Source organism: Suricata suricatta, chromosome 16 (genome assembly GCF_006229205.1).
Source record: "Suricata suricatta isolate VVHF042 chromosome 16, meerkat_22Aug2017_6uvM2_HiC, whole genome shotgun sequence".
NCBI lineage: Eukaryota > Metazoa > Chordata > Mammalia > Carnivora > Herpestidae > Suricata > Suricata suricatta.
Genome location: NC_043715.1, coordinates 43,310,127 through 43,329,707, shown reverse-complemented (window position 1 = coordinate 43,329,707; position 19,581 = coordinate 43,310,127). Strand labels below are relative to the sequence as shown.

Sequence of the window (19,581 nt, the reverse complement as noted above, 5' to 3'; positions counted from 1 at the left end):
GTGGAGGTTCCTCAAAAAACTATCAATAGAACTCCCCTATGACCCAGCAATAGCACTGCTAGTGATTTACCCAGGGGATACAGAAGTGCTGATGCATAGGAGCACATGTACCCCCTTGTTTTTAGCAACACTGTCAACAATAGCCAAATCATGGAAAGAGACTAAATGTCCATCACCTGATGAGTGGATCAGGAAGATGTGGTATATATACACGATGGAGTATTACATGGCAATGAGAAAGAATGAAATAGGGCCATTTGTAGCAAAGTGGATGGACCTTGAGGGTGTCATGCTAAGTGAAATTAAGTCAGGCGGAGAAGGACAGATACCATATGTTTGCACTCATAGGTCTAACAGGAGAACAGGAGAAACCTAATGGAGGACCATGGGGAGGGGAAGGGGAAGAAAGAGGGACACAAAACCTGAGAGACTACTGAATACTGAAAACAAACTGAGGGTTGAAGGGGAAGAGGGAGGGGAGAAAGAGGTGGTGGTAAAGGAGGAGGGCACTTGGGGGGCAGAGCACTGGGTGTTGTATGGAAACCAAGTTGACAATAAACTATATTAAAATACATAAATAAATCTTTTTAGGAACATGTTTGAAATTCTCACTAAATTATGGACTTTTTCCCCATAAAAATGATGTATTAACAAATATCTACAACAACTTAAATACAACTTTAAGGGGTTTCTGGTACCCTGAAAGCTCCAAATGGATTTATTTAAAATTTTTAATGTTTATTTATGTTTGAGATGAGAGCAGGGGAGGGGCAGAGAGAGAGGGAGGCACAGAACCTGAAGCAGGCTCCAGGCTCTGAGCTGTCAGCACAGAGCCCAAGGCAGGTCGAAATCACAAACTGAGAGATCATGACCTGAGCCGTAGTCGGCTGCTTTAAGTGACTCAGCCACCGGCGTGCCCCTTCTAAAAGGACTTAAATTACCTCTGCTTAAGCATTTCTGTTCTAGACCATTTGAGCATCTCATTTTTTTTTCCAACTAGGAAATACCCATCTCAGTTAGCTTGGTATTTTCATTTTTCCTGATCTATTGGAAGTGGATGGGGAATTGCCCAAAATCACATTAACGAATAGCTAATGTTTACTAAATACTTATCAAGTGTCAGAAGCTGTTCTAAGAATTTTACACTTTAGAAAGTTCATGGAAGTAATGGGACGTATGTTGTCAAATGTCCACGTGCATATAGGCACTAGGTAAGGAACCTAAATATTAATTCAGTCGACAAGATATTTAAAAAGGATGCAAATGTTCCCATGTCCTCAAAAATAAAAATGCAATTCACATTATAAGAGGAAATACCCATTCACCTTTACCTTAACTTCTTAAAACGGGCAAGAGCAATTCATTCCTTCTCCTCCTCTTCCTGCTCCTCAGAGCCCTTTCCTTAGGGTTAAACAAGACTGAGGAAGAAGGGAATCTTAGGACAACAGGCCTTTCTTGGAGCCCAGCCGCGCTAAATCCGGGAACGCCACGACCCGGTCCGTGCTCACCAACCACCTACACATAAACCGAGTAAAGCGGAAGGATATTGTTGACCCCACCTAGTTTTAGAAAAAGGCCGTGATCACGGTTGTGGGAGGCGGGATTCGGACTTTGGGGCAGTTTCCCCAAAGAAACTCGGTGGTTCTGAAACCTGCAGCTGGACCTCTCAGAGCTCGGTGTGTGTCCACGCGCATCCGAGGGTGCGGTGGGGTGCAGCCACTCGCAGGAACCTGCCGGGGAGGCTCGTTCTGTTCTAACATTCTTTTTTTTTTTTTTTTAATGTTTATTTATTTTTGAGGAATTGAGAGGGAGAGGGTGACAGTGAAGGGGAGGGGCAGAGAGAGAGGGACGGAGAATCTCCTGCCAAAGCAGGCTCCAGGCTCTGAGCTGTCAGCACTGAACCCAACCTGGGGCTCCAACTAGGAGCTGTGAGCTCAGGATCCGAGCGAAGTCTGACGCTCAACCGGCGGAGTCACGTAGGTGCCCCTGTTCTAACATTTTATCCCAAGATCGGGTCTGAGGCTTTTCGCTGGCGTTAAGATATCTGTCTGGGGGCTACTTCTCTGCTGCTGGGCGCGTGCAGCTGGGATGCCAGGGTCGGAGTCCCACAGTCCACGGGAAGGGCAACCTTCCGTCACACAAGAGGCTCCGCATCCAATTCGGTCACACACAAATGCCATCACCCACGAGTCCCGACCTCACAGCCACACACAGTCCTGATGGCAGACCCCGGCCCCGTCACGCCCAGTCACCCAGACACACAACCACACACACCACTGCGGTTCTCACGCACGCACGTTCGGGCCTGGTGGGCGGCTCGCCACACCCGCGGGACTGCGGCGCCTCCCTTCCCTCTCCTAACCTCCGTGCCAGGCGGCCACGCCTTTCCGACCCTCGGAACCAGGACCGCTCACCTCGGGTGTCGCACCTGCCTCACGGGGATATTCCGTGTAAGCGAGGATGGGACGGAACCCGCAAGTCCCCCAAGGCCGCGCGCGGAGGCTGCCGGGAGCTCGTTCTCTAGGCTCCGAGTGCGCCGGCGCCGCCAGCCCGGGCGCGCGGAGCTTCCCCCGCCCGCTCGCCGCGGGAGGCGGGGACCTCGGAGGGCTCCGGCGCCGCCGGCCCCCCGGCTCTTGGTCCCGGGAAGGTCCCGGCGAGCCCGGAGCGGGGCGGGCACGGGCCACCGGCACGTTAAAGGGGGACGTGCGTAAATACGACCCTCCCTGCCGCCTACTCCGTGGCGCTGTGTGTCTTTGGAGAGGTTCTGGGTGCGAGTTTTCTCTGGGTGTGGCTGGTTTGGGTTTGAGAGGCGCTACCTCGCGGCTCGGACCGTGGCTTGTGAAGATTTTGACTGGATCGGGTGTCACACCGTGGGACCGAGCGTGTCGTGTTGGCCTGCGAGGTCTTGGATGTGACGGTTTCTGTGAACGTATCTGTAATTGATTCTGAACATTTATGTGGCGCGGTTTTGCTACTTGTTTTCCCCAGGCCTTCCTTGCACACCGTGGATGGGAGTCCCTCCGTGTGTGCCTGATTGTGTGACGCGCGTGTGCGCTTCTGCTGTGTTCCTGTGGGACTGTGACCTGGGATGATTGGATGTGACCAAGAGCCTCACTCTCAACTCTGAAGTGAGAAAGCCATGTTGCATTTCCAAGGATCATCATCTTCACTGAAGCACTTGTTGAAAAAAACCTGGTTTTCTGGAAAATAATGTATTTGCATTAATCACAGGTTTATTATGGAGAATGTAAATAAGCATAGCCTGAAAAATAAGATTTCAAAGGAAATTCATGTCCTGGAGTAGTTTATTTGCTCCCTCCCCGGATATCCAGAGTAGGCTGTTCCTCTTAAGGGGACTTTGTTGGGAGGATTTAAGAAGCCCCAGACTAAGAAAAAATGTCTTGGGGCCCCTGTGTGGCTCAGTCAGTTAAGCATCTGACTTTTTTTTTTAATGTTTTTTATTTATTTTTGAGAGAGAGAGAGAGACAGCTGAGCAGGGGAGGGTCAGAGAGAGAGGGAGACACAGAATCCGAAGCAGGCTCCAGGCTCTGAGCTGTCAGCACAGAGCCCGCCGCGGGGCTCGAACCCACGGACTGTGAGATCATGACCTGAGCCCAGCCAGACATTTAACCAACTGAGCCATCCAGGCGCCCCTAAGCATCTGACTCTTGATGTCCGCTCAGGTCATGATCTCTCTGTTCATGAGATGGAGCCCCACATTGGGCTCTGCGCTGACAGTGCCTAGCCTGCTTGGGATTCTCTGTCTCTGTCTCTCTCTCTCTCTCTCTCTCTCTCTCTCTCTCCCCCCTCTCTTTGCCTCCCCTGCTCATGCTTCATCTCTCTTTCTCTCAAAAATAAATAAATGTTAAAAAAAAAAAAAAGAAGAAGAAGAAGAAGAAAGGAAAAAAAAAATCTTTACCTAAAAGAAAAGCACTATGGCCAAAGCAGATAACCCAGGATTAGAGAGTCAAATATCTTGGGTTCTAGATCACTCTTTGTTAAAGGAAGGCAAGAAACTTAAGACTCAAAGCATTTGTTCATGCTGACATTATTAATTTAAATGTAATGTTACAAAGTTTTATTCTTACCTTTTATATTTTTGCCTTTTTCTCATAATATTTCTCTAGAAATCCTGACTCCTAGTAATATTAACATATTCATACATTTGCATTAATCTAGAATGGCCATAAAATAGTTTAAAATTGTAATGGCAATATTATTACTAACAATAGAGCTAGCAAATAAAATTTTAGATTGTAGTTATTCTAAAGCAGGGTTGACAAATTACAAATCTGGCCTGCCACATGTATTGCTAGTGAGAAAAAAATAATATCTATCTTTAAAATGGTTTTAAAAAATCAGAAGAAGAAGATTTTGTGATGTGTAAAAAATCATGCATTTCAAACTTCAGTGTCTATAAATACAGCTTTATTGGAACATAGCCATGTTCATTTATGCATTGTCTATAGCTGCATTTGAGCTACAAGGGCAGAATTGAGTGGTTATGCAGACTAAATAGCCTGCAGAGCCTAAAATACAGTCAATTCCCATTATTCACTGTAGTTCTATAAAATCATTGCAAACACTGAATTAGCAAACCATTGCTCCTAAAGGAAAATGGACTTTCCTGCAAGCATCAGATGACATTTTCTTCAACCAACCAATACATACCATCCTTGTTTTATGTGTTTCAACACATAAATAGAAAATTAGTGTTTTCTTGTGAGCCTAGAAGATAAATCCAACTTACCTTATGAAAGAATTTTCCCACTGGGTGTTGTATGGAAACCAATTTGACAATATATTTAAAAATTTAAAAAAAAAAAGAATTTTCCTATTTCTCTGTTCAGGAAACCAGCTGCTTTTCCCCCCTTCCCCCATTAACATTTATTTCTTTTTGAGACAGAGACAGAGCACAAGCGGGATAGAGGCAGAGAGAAAGGGAGACGCAGAATCTGAAGCAGACTCCAGGCACTGAGCTGTCAGCACAGAGTCCAATGCAGGGCCTCAGACCCACAAACTGTGAAATCATGACTTGAGCCCAAGTTGGATGCTTCACTGACTAAGCCACCCAGGTGACCCTAGGAAACCAGCTGCTTTCTTACCTATATTTCTCCTCTAATGGATGTATACCAATATGAATAAAAATAACTTAATTGAGGGGCGCTTGAGTGGCTCAGTCGGTTAAGCCTCTGACTTCGGCTCAGGTCAGATCACACATTCCTGGGTTCGCGCCCTGCATCAGGCTCTGTGCTGACAGCTAGCTCAGAGCCTGGAGCCTGCTTCAGATGTCTCCTCTCTCTGCCCCTCCTCCTCTGGTGCTCTGTCTCTCTCTGTATCAACAATAAATAAAAAAATATTTAAAAATTTAAAAAAAATAATTGATACTTCTCCTCCTATAAGGACCAGCCATTTTTTCCTCTGATAAAACCAGTTTCTCAGCCTAAGTAATATTCCAGGCCAAGTGATTCATAAACAAACAAATAACCTCAAACTATTCAGGAATATAAATGCAGAGTAAAGTTCTGTATATATGTAATCAGGCCTGGGTGGTATGATGCCACTGAGGAAGATAGAAAATTCTTTAGCTTGGGACTGGGGATTTCAGGTTGGTGATGGTGGATTTCAGCAATTGATTTCTGAGCTAACACAGCATATTGTCCATTTAGAGCTATTTAAGTCATCCTCCCTTTTAGGGGAATTCACTGGAGAGGGGTGATAACTGGCCATACTTTGTGTTCAACCACAAATATTGCTACCACTCTGCTTCCCATAGATTTTAATACTAAGAGAAAGAAACCACATTTCTTATAGATGAGGTTTGTGATCCAAATTCCTGTGTCCCACCTGATGAGTGGATCAAGAAGATGTGGTATATATACACAATGGAGTACTTCATGGCAATGAGAAAGAATGACATCTGGCCATTTGTAGGAAAGTGGATGGACCTCGAGGGTGTCATGCTAAGCGAAATAAGTCAGGCGGAGAAGGACAGATACCATATGTTTGCACTCATAGGTCTAACAGGAGAAAAGGAGAAACTTAATGGAGGACGAGGGGGAGGGGAAGAAGGAAAGAGAGTTGGGGAGAGAGGGATGCAAAACTTGAGAGACTATTGAATACTGAAAATAAACTGAGGGTTGATGGGGAAAGGGGAGGGGGGAAAAGAGGTGGTGGTGATGGAGGAGGGCACTTGTGGGGAAGAGCATGGAAAGAGTATGGAAACCAATTTGACAATAAACTACCTAAAAAAAAGACAAAAAAATTTCAAAAAAGAGAAAAAAACCAAATGTGTGTGTGTGTGTGTGTGTGTGTGTGTGTGATTTATGTGTTTTAACACATTTCATCAAAGCAATAAATCATTTTTCTTATGACACACAAATAAGAGTAGAGAGGAAATCAACAAACAGAAAGTCATCCTGATAAACCAACCCTTCAGTCTGTTAAAATGGGGAAAATGCGGTAAAAAAAAATTCCTGCCCAACAGCCACTGTCCTCACATCTACAACATGAAAAAGGGAGAAATAGGTATAAATACTGTGAGATATCACTTTATCTGTAGATTATCAAAGATCAAAAGAATCTATCATTTTATAATCAATACCCTAATAAAAGATACTAAATTTTCAGATATTACTAGCATATTTTAAGTATTATGAAACATTATATCATAAAGATATTAGAGGGTAAGGAGATAAAAAGTTGTCAAAGACATTTCTATCCATTCAAGGTCAATTCAATGTTAATTCATTTTGAAATACTCTGTATCTAAATAGAAAAAAATTCAAAATATAATCCTAGGGTTTTTTGTTAGAACTGGATAAAATAATTTAAAATCTAATAAAGAAACATTTGTCTTTCATTTTTTTCTTAATTATTTTAATGTTTCTTTATTTTTGAGAGAGACAGAGCATGAGCAGAGGAAGGAACAGGGAGGTACAAAATCCGAAGCAGGATCCAGGCTCTGAGCTGTCAGCATAGAGCCTGATGCGGGGCTCGAACCCTGAACCACAAGACACGACCTGAGCCAAAATCAGATGCTTAACTGGCTGAGCCACCCAGGCGCTCCTGTCTTTCTTTCTTTCTTTTTTTTTAAATTTTTTAAATTTTTTATTTATTTTTGAGACAGAGAGATTCAGAGCATGAGCGAGGAGGGGCAGAGAGAGGGAGACACAGAATCGGAAGCAGGCTCCAGGCTCTGAGCTGTCAGCACAGAGCCTGACGCGGGGCTCGAACCCACGAACCGTGAAATCATGACCTGAGCTGAAGTCGGAGGCTTAACCAACTGAGCCACCCAGGCGCCCGTCCTGTCTTTATGTCTAAATAAAAATTATACATTAACAACATACATATCTCTATTTCCAAATAATAAGTTACTAAAAAGTATAAGCCAGATTGCTGGAAAACAGATCACAGAAATAGATTTGAGAATATAAGCCTTTAATAGAAGTATTTAATATAGTAGGAGAAAGATGAATATTTCAATCGTTGGTCCTGGCATAATTGGGCTTATTTCTGAATGGAAACAAAGCTAACATCCTCTATTACACCATATAGAAGAATGAATTCTAGATAAAGTGCTAAAGTCCGTGTGTGTGTGTGTGTGTGTGTGTGTGTGTGTGTGTACACACCCACATATATGAAAAACTACATACTCTGTTCCTTTATCCTCTTCCCTCTGAAAGTTTCTATAAGCAATAACTTCCTAAGAAACAGAAAGCATTGGAAATGGTTTGGAAACCCTATTTTATGGTAATAAAATATACAAAAATATAAAATCAAAATGTTTACTGAAGCATTACTTTTACTTTTTAAGAGTTTTAAAGTTTATTCATTCTGAGAGAGAGAGAGAGAGAGCAAGCAGGGGAGGGATAAAAAGGGAGGGAGGGAGGGCGAGAGAGAGAGAGAGAGAGAGAGAGAGAGAGAGAGAGAGAGAGAGAGAGAATCCCAAGCAGACTCCATGCTATCAGTGCAGAGCCTGACTTGGGGCTCGAACTCACAAACCATGAGATCAAGACATGAGCCAAAACCAAGTCAGATCCTTAACCAACTGAGCCACCCAGGTGCCCCGAATGAAGCACTACTTTTAAATGGCAGAGAGGAAACATTCTGAAATATTACAATTGGGAAATAAATAGGTAATGGTATAAGTATACTTGGGTATGAAATATACTGTAACCATTTAAAAAACTAAGTTAAATCTCATTTACTGACTAGGGAAATTCAAAATTTAAAAGGCAAATTACATAGAAAAGTGTAACTATCATCCATGTTTTTGGTTAAAATATACCAAATTATTTGTGCTAATATTTAAACATAAAGAAATATATGGGGGATATACACAAGGTCTGAACATTACTCAGAAGGAAATGAGCAGAGGAGAAGGGAGTGAGTAATAACGAAAGACATAATTTTTTTCCTTTTTGTTTATCAGTATTGTTTCATTGGTTTGAGTGTAAATGCATTACCTCTGTAATTTTATTTCATTTAAAAATTTTTTTATTTCTTATAGTAATCTGCATATCCAAGGTGGGGCTTGAACTCACAACCCTGAGATCCAGGATCACAAGCTCTTCCCATCAAGCTTGCCCATTTCCTCTGTAATTTTAGATGAGGAACTTAATGAGTGACTTAAACTCATAAAAGAATGTAAAATTTTATTTAGCAGTCCTCATTTTGATATTTATGCAAAATATTATAACAAAATATTCTGTTTTTTAAATTTGCAGATGTTTTGCTCATTCCACTTAAATTGATTATAAAATACTTTACAGGCATAAGCCTGTAACAAAATAAAAAATTAAATTAAAAACACCCAACCTACTAACATGAGATCTAAGGAAAAAGGAAGTGAGGAATGGAAGAACAGGTCTGTAATTTCGGGTGTATGGGATCTTCCTACCAAGAATGGAATCCATCCAATGCAGGAAGCTGCTTGCTGAGCATGAAAATTGAGGCACAGGAAATCTATTTCAAAACACTTATCTACCTAAATGAAGCTAAGCTGTGGGATATTTTCCTAACTTCAGGGTTCTTAATCTTTAGCAGCCTTCCACACTCTTCACAACGGCAGAGTTAAGTAGTTGCTACAGAAATAGTATGGTTCATAGGACTAACGTATTTACTATCTGGCCCCTTATGGAAAGTCTGCTAACTTTTCATCTAGAATACAATACAGAATTCCAGTGACATATTTGCTACTAGTGCAAAAATGTGATGGTCAGGCTATTTTTTCTCTTCATTGGCTATTTTAAAATTTTCAGTTGTAGGTGTATATATTTATCAACAATGGGATATGCAATATATAAAATATACCCATTTTTTAAACTTGACATAATGCTTAGAATAAAAAGAATTTGCATGCAGAAAATACTGGGGCTGGATTAAGTCCTTAAAAAAAAAAAGTCCTTGCATTTGGAGTTTAGCTAGTTATCTCTGGAAATATTTTAAATCTAAACCTGTTCAGATCTAAGAAATTCAGGGTAAATTACTTTGTGTTGTACCGTTCCTTTGCTCCTTAAATTTCCTTGGGAACCAAGGGATTTGCACTATTAAAAACTCCTCCTCCAAGCCTTCTGCACATTCACAGCTTTAGTGTCCAGAACAAAAGGAACTCATGGGCTATTTGCGCAGTCAATATATCTTTGGTCCTCATGGTGTCTTTAAAGATAAATCAGAGCTACTGTTTAAAAATCAAGCACTAGGGGCGCCTGGGTGGCTCAGTCGGTTAAGCGTCCGGCTTCAGCTCAGGTCATGATTTCACGGTTTGTGGGTTCGAGCCCCGCGTCAGGCTCTGTGCTGACAGCTCAGAGCCTGGAGCCTGCTTCGGATTCTGTGTCTCCATTTCTCTCTGACCCTCCCCTGCTCGCACTCTGTCTCTCAAAAATAAGTTAAGAAAAAAAAAAAGAAAAGAGCTATTAGGGCATCTTGGTAGTTCAGTTGGTTGGACGTCTGACTTTGGCTCAGGTCATGATGTTGCGTTCATGGGTTCAAAGCCCCAAGTCAGGCTCACTGCTGTCAGCCTGTCAGTGTAGAGCCCATTTTGGATCCTCTGTCCCCCTTCTCTGCCCCTCCCTCAAAAATAAGTAAAAATCAAGAGCTATCACACACAAACAACAAAAACAAAAAATCCAGACTCTCGAAAAGTCAGAAGTGCTGGCAAAATGGGGCCTGTGTTTCCTCATATCACTTAGTTGGGACGCACTGGGTATCCTCCTTAGCTACTGCTGCAACCAGGTTCATTTCTATTATTTTAGTAGGTACCACTGTTTGCTAGTTTCTCTAGTATGCTCGCATATATTTTCATGGATACTAAAAAATAGCTGTTTTTAAGTGTCCTAATATTGTTCTAACATCGAGATTATATTTGGGTGGGTGTGTTCTGGGATGTCCACCTCTATGTAACAGATAAGTCCTTAGACACTTGATAATGTTTTGCTGGAAAAAAGTGTTTTGGTGCTTCACTAGTAGTAAATAGCTACTATATCACACTAAATTTCCCCTTTTCTGTGTTTTTGAGGCTTCTGAGAGTTCTAATTCTGAGTCAATTTGCATATTTTTATTTTCCTAAAAAAATAATTTTGTTTGTTTTCAAATGTATCAGAAAGAAGCATTGCGTTTAACATATTTTATTAAATATTTTATTTCTAAGTAATCTCTACACTCAATGTGGGGCTTGAACTCACAACCCTGAGGCCATGCTACACCAAATGAGCCAGCCAACCACTCCTAAAATAACATTTTAAATCATTAAAGGTTTCTCTTTGTGTGTGTGTGCGCGCTTGTCTTTTCACACTTTTTCATCAATGTTGCAAATGTTTTGTCTACATTCTTGCTTGTTTTTATGTTAGGTATTATATGGTCTAGTCAAAGGATGCCAGTCTGAATAAAGTCCTTTCCACACATTACTTTCCCCACCAATACCTAGGTGGTGAATAATTTTATGTTCCATAGGAAGTAAGTGATGATGGAAATTTTTCTGACTTCATTTCCCTGAGTGTGTCTTTCTTCAACTATACATCCTGCTCGATGTTCAGCAAGGTCCGTAGAAACTGTTTTTCAACAAATAATACTAATGACAATGATGAATAAAATAATGACCAACATCCATTGAATATTTATTATATGACAGGCACAATTCTAAGCACTTTATGTATCTTAATTTATTTGATCCTCACACAAAATTTTGAGGTAGATATTATAATTATCCCCATTTTATAGTTTCTACTGAGACAAATATGTATAAAACCATAGAAAAATGGTCAGGAAGCATAAATACCAAACAGATAATGACTATCCTTCAGAAAAGGAAATGGGTACAAGGATGATAGTCAAAGGGTATACCTGCCTTATTTGTAATGTTTAAATCTTTTAAAAGGAAAATATGTTCGTACACTGTTTCTGCAATTAAAATACATGATACAAAGATAAGCCAAGGGAGAATTTCCATTAGGGTACTGTGTACAGTGGCAAAAACTCTGGTAAACTACAATGTCTATTAGTAAGAATTTGATAAAATGATATCACAGCAACATAAAGAAGCCCAGGTAGCTATGAAAGGATGTCTATTTGCTGTGTGGAAAATTGTTCATCCATGTTTTTACACGAAGAAATCCAAAGTTTTGTAAATAACAAAAAGAATAAGCCATCTTTGAATAAAGAGGTCACTTCTTCCAGGTATTAAAGGTATTTTACAAACTGATGTAAACAGATGCAATTTACAGTCATATAAACTTAAGATGGGTTAAAATATTAATATAACCACTACAGACAAATTAGAGGGAAAACCAAAAGTCTCAGGATTTTATTTCAGTATAAATTCTGAGTTTGAAAATAAGGTTAGAAAGGTGCCAAAAGTGCTGTGATTTTCAATGTTTGCTAGCTTGAATTATCTGATGTCAAAAGAAATATAAGCTTTTATTAAAGGGCTTCCAAAATATATTCTACTCATAGGGTGTTTCTCCTACATGATTTTTCTCAGGCTGAATAAGCTGAGAAATAATAATAAGAAAAAATAATAATAAGTCAACAAGTACAATGTTTCTACAATATTCTACCTAAAGGGATTATTATCAAGACAAATTCTCTAATGTTGAATAGTTCTGAGCTGTAATTAAAAGCCTTCCTACAGATTTTATACATTCTATAGTTCATCACCAGTACAAATTTTGATGTTGAATAAGTTGTGAGCCGTAACTAAATGTCTTCGCACATTCTCTATATTCGTAGGGCTTCTCACCAGTATGAATTCTGTGATGACTGATAAGTTGTGAACTCTGAGAATAGGCCTTCCCACATATCTTACACTCATAGGGCTTCTCACCAGTATGAATTCTCTGATGTCGAGTAAGGTCTGAACCAGAACGAAAAGCCTTTTCACATTCCTTACATTCATAGGGCTTCTCCCCTGTATGGATTCTCTGATGTTTAATGAGTTGTGAGCTCTGACTAAAGGCATTGCCACATTCCTTACATTCATAGGGCTTCTCCCCTGTATGAATCCTCTGATGTTGAGTAAAGTTTGAGCCACTACTAAAGGCCTTCCCACATTCTTTACATTCATAGGGCTTTTCACCAGTGTGAATTCTCTGATGTCGAGTGAAGTTTGAGCCACTACTAAAGGCCTTTCCACATTCCTTACATTCGTAGGGTTTCTCGCCAGTGTGAATTCTCTGATGTCGAGTAAGGTCTGAGCCACAAATAAATGTTTTCCCACATTCCTTACATTCAAAGGGTTTCTTGCCAGTATGAATTTTCTGATGATGACTGAGTCTTGAGGGATGTCTAAAGGCCTTTCCACATTCCTTACATTCATAGGGCTTCTCAATGGTATGAATTATTTGATGTGTAGTAAGCTGTGAGTCATGTCTAAAGGCTTTTCTATATTCCTTAGTTCCACAGTATTTCTCTTTATTATTGATGATTTGCTGGAATGTAAAGGATGGGTGCTGACTGAGAGGGGGCAGGCCTTCATGGGTGAACATCAGTTGGCTGAAGTGTCCCTCCTGACAGCCATGTTTCTCAAACTGGCCATTACATTCCCAGTCATCTCTGAACCCAGAGCACTGAAGGTCATGTCTTGTAAGGCTTTCCATTATCTCCCACTGAGCTGACTCTATTTCATAAATTTCCTTCTTCAAAAATAATTTCTTGGTCTCACATCTTGATTCCAGGACTGAAAGAAAAAATGAAAGTAATCACTTATATTTTTCTTGATTGAGAGAAATAAAACTTCAGTTAAAATGGGAAAATTAAACCAAACTTAAAAAAAAATAGATGAGAAGAGAACAAGGACAGATCATATAGTAAGACGAGGGCAGTAAGTAAGCCCCTGATTTCCAAACATTCCTACTGATCAGAACTATTGAGGGGAGCCTGCTGAACATACAGATAACTTAGTCTTATCTCCCTTGCTACAAAATTACTCTAATCATAAATTCACATACAAACCCTCAGAGCAAATGGACACACACCTGTAAGAGCACCCCACAACATGAACTATAAAATAAGGGAAATGATTGCCTACTTAATAGAGTTATTATCAGGATTAAAGGAGCATAAGATAAAATTCCCAGGGGTTGGCAAACTATGGCCTGCAACACTGTAACAAAAGTTTTTTAAATGTTTATTTATTTTTGAGAGACAGAGAGACAAAGTGTTAGCAGGGGAGGGACAGAGACGGAGGGAGACACAGAATCTGAAGCAGGCTCCAGGCTCTGACTGTCAGCACAGAGCCTGACGTGGGACTTGAACTCATGAACTGCAAGACTATGACCTGAGCTGAAGTCGGCCACTTAACTGACTGAGTCACTCAGGCACCCTGCACTGTAACAATTATTATAAGTAAGTTTTATTGGAACATAGCTACACTTATTTGTTTACATATTGTCTATGGCTGCTTCTGAGCTACAATGGCAGAAGTGAGTAGCTCCAACAGAGACCACATTGACTGTAAACAAAATATTTATTATCTGGCCTTTCAAGAAAATGGTTTGCCAGTTCCTGGTTAGATCTATGTTGTCCATTACAGTAGCCATGAGCATATGTGTCTATTTAAATTTAACATAATTAAAATTATATAAAAATTCAAATTTAATTCAATAGCACTGTCCACATTTCCAATGTTCAATAGCCAATTGTGGTTAGTATGGGAAATAACAGACATAGGATATTTCTACCACCACTAAAAGTTTTATCGGACAGCATTGTCCTCAATCCTGTAACTGGAGGCCCAGGGTCTCTTTAACAAATAAGGAAATAGAGAGTGGCACTCCAGATGGCAGAAATGAATCAATCTAGCATTAGTGTCAGATAGCGAGGATTCTTTTGTGGCTAAATATGGAATATGTTTGGGATTTAATAAAAATACTTCTTGGCTTCAAATTCTGTGATGCTGATCTTAGAACAGAGGAGAGCACTTAAAAAGAACATAAGCACTATAATAGTGATGACTGACAGGAAGGGCATTTGCAGGTTTAAAGAGAAGGTAGAAAATATAAAAGCAGTGATCTACTATTGAAAAAGTTACGAGATTCAGTCATGAATTTTTTAATTCACACTCAATTACAAGCTTTGTTTTCTTGGGCAAAGTAGTTCATTTTTCTGAGCCCTCAATTCTGTCTACAAAATAGGAATAATAATTCATAATCATTGGGGGAACTGTAAATAACACAGAAGAAGTGTTTGGTGAACGTGTTTAATATTTGAGATAATATAAAATAATTTCTATATTAGTAGGCAAGTGTGGTGTTTTGAAGACCACACTATGGGAAAGCCTCAAGCCAAACAAGTGAAAATCATTCTAGTACCATCTTTTCTCTCATATATTCAGCCAATACTGCCTAATCTTACTCCTAAATATATCTTAAAACTCTTCCTTCTATCTTTAATATCTAATATAAGGATCTCTTGAACTATTGGGACAGAGTCTTTCTTACCTAGCTTCCCCACTTGAGGTCTGCAATCTTGGGTCCTTCCCTTATGGTAGTTCTCTCACAACAAAAGCCAAACTCTTGAACATGGTCCACGAAGCTCTGAATGGTCTGACTGCTGCCTCTTCAAACAAATCTCAGGCTATGCTCCCTTTTGGTTGCTAACCTCCATCCAAGCTGGCCCTAATTTGCAGTTCTTCAAATGCTCCCAGCCTTTAGTCCCTCTTTATAGACTTTCCAGGTACTTTTCCTATGTCTAGTGGTTGTATTGTTGCTGTTGTTTACTCTTGGCCTTGATAACTAATGCCCATTTTCCAAATCTTCACTTAAAGGTCATACTTTATGAAGCCTTTCCTGGCTCCATGACCAAATTATACTCTCCTTGTAATTACACTTTTGGCCCTCATATCTTTTTTCCTGAATAGATGTTAAGTTCTATGAAGGAAAGGAAATGTCCATTGTCTTCATCAGTGTGTATCTAACTCTAAGCACCGTATCTGGCACATACTGGAAGATCAACAAATATTTATTAACTGACTCAATAAACAAGTATTTAAATGTATACTCCTTAAAAAATTCCTCTAGAAAAAAGGACACATCTTTTTAAACACAGCACAGTGAATATATGTATGCATTTATTACTGTTCCTTCATGAAATCCCACTAAAGTGACAGTTATGAGATTAAACAAGAAACTCCATGAGAACAAAGAATAGGGGAGGAAAGAGCAGCAACAAAATTTTGAAAGCTGGTGTATATGTAATGGTAATATATAATTTGTTAACCATAAACACTGAAACCTAGGTTGTAGATTGGTCTGATAACATTTCTAAGAACTGTAATCAACAAGTACCTGTAAAAGTAGGTGCAGGAGGGGTTGCAAAAAGTAAGATTAAATGAAAATCTGTAAGAAACAGAGAGACCCCAGATTCTGAAACCTACCCCATACACTGTAAACTTTCCGAATCTGGCAGCCAAACTCATTTTATTGACTACCAGAAAGAAATAGAGTATTCCATTCTGGAGAAAAACAGCCCAAGAGAAAATATCTGATAGGTGGTATCAGCCAACAAATTGTTCTAGGAACATCACTCTACAGTGACTACACCAATAAATCTAAACTTCTTCATACACACATGAGGTCCAATCAGCCTTTTTTAACTTTCCTAATTTTTAAGAAAGTTTTTATTTTGAGAGAGTGTATGCAAGCAGGGCAGAAAGAGGGAGAGAGAATCTCAATCAGGCTCTGCGCTGTCAGAGTGGAGCCTAACACGTAGCTTGATCCTACGAATTGTGAGATCATGACCTGAGAGGAAATCAAGAGTCTGATGCTTAAATGACTGAACCACTCAGGCGTCCCACATCAGCTTTTTAATACCAGTTTTATATGGACAGACAGCCTTGAGTCACCAGCAGTTTCAGGAAAATCTCAAACATGAGAGATTAAAATGGACAAAGGAAAAAATAAAACCCTCAGCAAAGACAATGGAGAAAAATTCAAAAGAAGAATGCTTCTAAAAATATATAATGCATATCTCATAAGAGAATAATGTCATAAAAAATACCCAAAGCAAAACATCTCTTACAAAAATATTAGAGTTATAACTTAATAAATTCACACAAAGGTACAAGAAAAGAATTCTAGACCTAAGACAAGAAATTTAAAATCTGACCTATGAGTGTTCAATCATTCAAAAATGTTAATGAGGACGGAAGGAGCTAAGATGGCGGAGAGGAAGGGAGCTCTTTAAACTTCGTCTACCCCATCGATCGAACTGAGAAGGACATTACTCTCATCTGCAAGAGCGGAAGGAGAAAATACGGACTCCAGAAAGAAGAGAACCTCAAAGATACCTGAGTGAGTGAGTGCGAACTGGGGAGACTGGAAAACAGGCCAGCCCGAGACGGGTAGCGGAGGTGGGAGCCCCAGCCCAACATGGGGCAAGCGTGCAGAGCCCAAGAGACAAGGGGAAGAGACTGAACAGGCTCATAGAACTGTCTCTGGGGAAGAGGTAAAGAACACTTAACTGCTCTTGGAGAGAGAAACTCACTCCATAGATAACTGCTGGGTAGCCCAAATCCCAAACCCAGGTGGTGCACGGGAAAGAACAGCTTCCAGCCCTGCGCCATCTTGGCAGGGAGGCAGCGGCCATGGCAGCGGTGGCGCCAGGGGCGCTCACTTCGACCTCGGTTTTGGGAGTGGGAGCACGCACCTCATTTCCACAGCACATCTTGCCCCCGGAATTGGCCGCGCAAATCCCGAACCCCGGGAGCCAACAGGGAAAAAATAGCCCCCACACATACGCGATCCCGGCAGGGAGTTGACAGTCATGGAGGCCTAGGCGACTGCTCAGGTTGCAGGAGCTTCCAGCTCATTTCCGGCATTGCACAGCACCTCGGGCAACAGCTGCTTGAAGCTAAGAGAAACTCATTCCTCCCCCAACGCAACTGCAATCCCAGCTGGGGGTTGGGAATCCACAGTGGTGTCTGTGATGGCGTGCACTTCACCTCCTGCTGCACACCTCGCCTCTGGCAGGGGCAGCCAGAATCCCTGTCTGAGCCAATACAAACTGATCCCTCCCCCTAAGAAGCCAGCCACCAAAGCAAATACATCTCATCTGTGGTAGCATAAAAGTGCATGGACTGGAACGTTGAACCCAGGCGGGCCTGGAAAATACAACTTGCCTCAACTGCAGCACAAGGAGATCAGACTCATTAGAGTGGCCTACAATGCATAGTTCCAGTGGAGCTTGGAGTGCCACCATTCTACTCTCTGCAGACACCAAGGCGAAGCCTCTGAGAGCAGCCTCTGAGGCCTACCACACCAAACCATACCTATCCACGAAGGAGAGCTGCTGCTTTTTTTTATATACTTTTTTTCTTCATTTTTTTCTTCATTTTTTGAACTTATTTTTTATTATTATTAACTTTTTTTTAACATGGTCATACACCTTTAGACTGTCCACTGTCCTTTGTTGTCTCTGACCCTCATTGTTTTTTTTCTTTTTTTCCTTCATCTCTTCTTTTCATCTCTTTCCTCTCCATTTTCTTTCCCCCTTTTAATGTGTTTGTTTGTTTGATTTGTCTGTGCATTTGTATGTTTCTGTGTTTGTCTGTCTGTTTTCCTTCTTAGGGCTACACCAAGAAACAAGCCAAAGTGTGCATGACGGCAAGTCCCAAATATTGCTGAGTAAGGAAATAAAATATTCAAATGTACAACAAGAGAAACTGAGAGACACCATTAAAAGAATATTTTCTGAAACGAAGGCTCTGGACAGTCAATAAGCCTTCTTTAACAGAGAAATATTAACAGGTGCACAGTAAACAATGGGCTTTCTAAAGGTGCAAGAGACAGAAAACTAGCAAAAATGACAAAACGAAGAAACTCTCCCCTGAAGAACCTCCAGGAGAAAGTCACAGCCACAGAACTGCTCAAGGCAGGTCTAGACAACATACCAGATCAAGAATTTAAAAAACTTGTCATAAAATTAATCACCGGGGTTGAAAAAGCATCAAAGAATCAACTGAGACAATGACTAGGCACTTTGATAATAGGTGTGATGAGTTAAAAAAGGATATAGATGAGGTGAATAACAAAATGGAGGCAGCCACCTCAAGGATTGACAAGGCAGAGAGAAGAATAGGTGAATTAGAAGATATAGTTATAGCAAAAGAGGAAGCTGAAAAAAAGAGAGAGAGATTAATCCATGAGCAAGAAAGGAGAATTCGAGACATGAGTGATACAATCAAATGGAACAACGTCCATCTCATAGGAATTCCTGAAGAGGAAGACAGAGAGAAAGGTCCTGAAGGGATACTAGACCAAATAATAACTGAGAATTTCCCAAACCTGGGAAAAGAAATAGACATTCAAATTCAAGAGGCATAAAGAACCCCCTTAAGACGTAATTTGAATCGGCCTTCTGCATGACATATCATAGTGAAACTGGCAAAATATAAAGATAAAGGGAGAATTCTGAAAACAGCTAGGGAGAAAAGGGCCCTCAAATATAAAGAGAAACCTATCAGAGTGGTTACAGACCTATCTAATGAAACTTGGCAGGCCAGGAAGGAATGGCAGGAAATCTTCAATGTGATGAATAGGAAAAACATGCAGCCAAAAATCCGTCATCCAGCAGGCCTGTAATTCAAATATAAGGAGAGATAAAAGTGTTCCCAAATAAACAAAAATTGAGAGAATTCATGACCACCAAACCAGCCCTACAGGAAATCCTAAGAGAGACTCTCTGAGGGAAATGTTGCAAAGAATAAAATGTGCCAGAGACACCACTACAAACATGAATCCTAGGGAGAACACAATGACTCTAAGCCCATGTTTTTCAATAATAACACTGAATGCAAATGGAATGAATGCTCCAACCAAACGACACAGGGTAGCAGAATTAATAAAAAAACAAAACCCATCTATTTGCTGTCTACAAGAGACTCATTTTCGACTGGAAGACACATTCAGGTTAAAAGGATGGAGAAATATCTATCATGCGACTGGAAGCCAAAAGAAAGCTGGAGTAGCCATACTCATATCAGACAAACTGGACTTTAAAGTAAAGGCAGTAACAAGAGATGAAGAAGGACATTATATAATAATTATAGGGTCTTCCATCAGGAAGAGCTAACAATTATAAATATCT

At 40.5% G+C, this 19,581-nt stretch overlaps 1 protein-coding gene across 1 annotated transcript in view; it reads right to left on the bottom strand.

The window, feature by feature from the left end:
* The window catches only part of LOC115279772, a 72,712-nt gene that overhangs the window by 27,865 nt on the left and 25,266 nt on the right, over window positions 1-19,581 (bottom strand). Inside the window, exons 5-7 of the mRNA XM_029924278.1 lie at window positions 12,157-13,174; window positions 8,773-8,782; window positions 2,363-3,200 (exon numbers count right to left, since the gene is read on the bottom strand). Of these exons, the coding sequence (XP_029780138.1) occupies window positions 2,363-3,200; window positions 8,773-8,782; window positions 12,157-13,174 (1,866 nt within the window). The remainder of the gene's footprint in view (window positions 1-2,362; window positions 3,201-8,772; window positions 8,783-12,156; window positions 13,175-19,581) is intronic.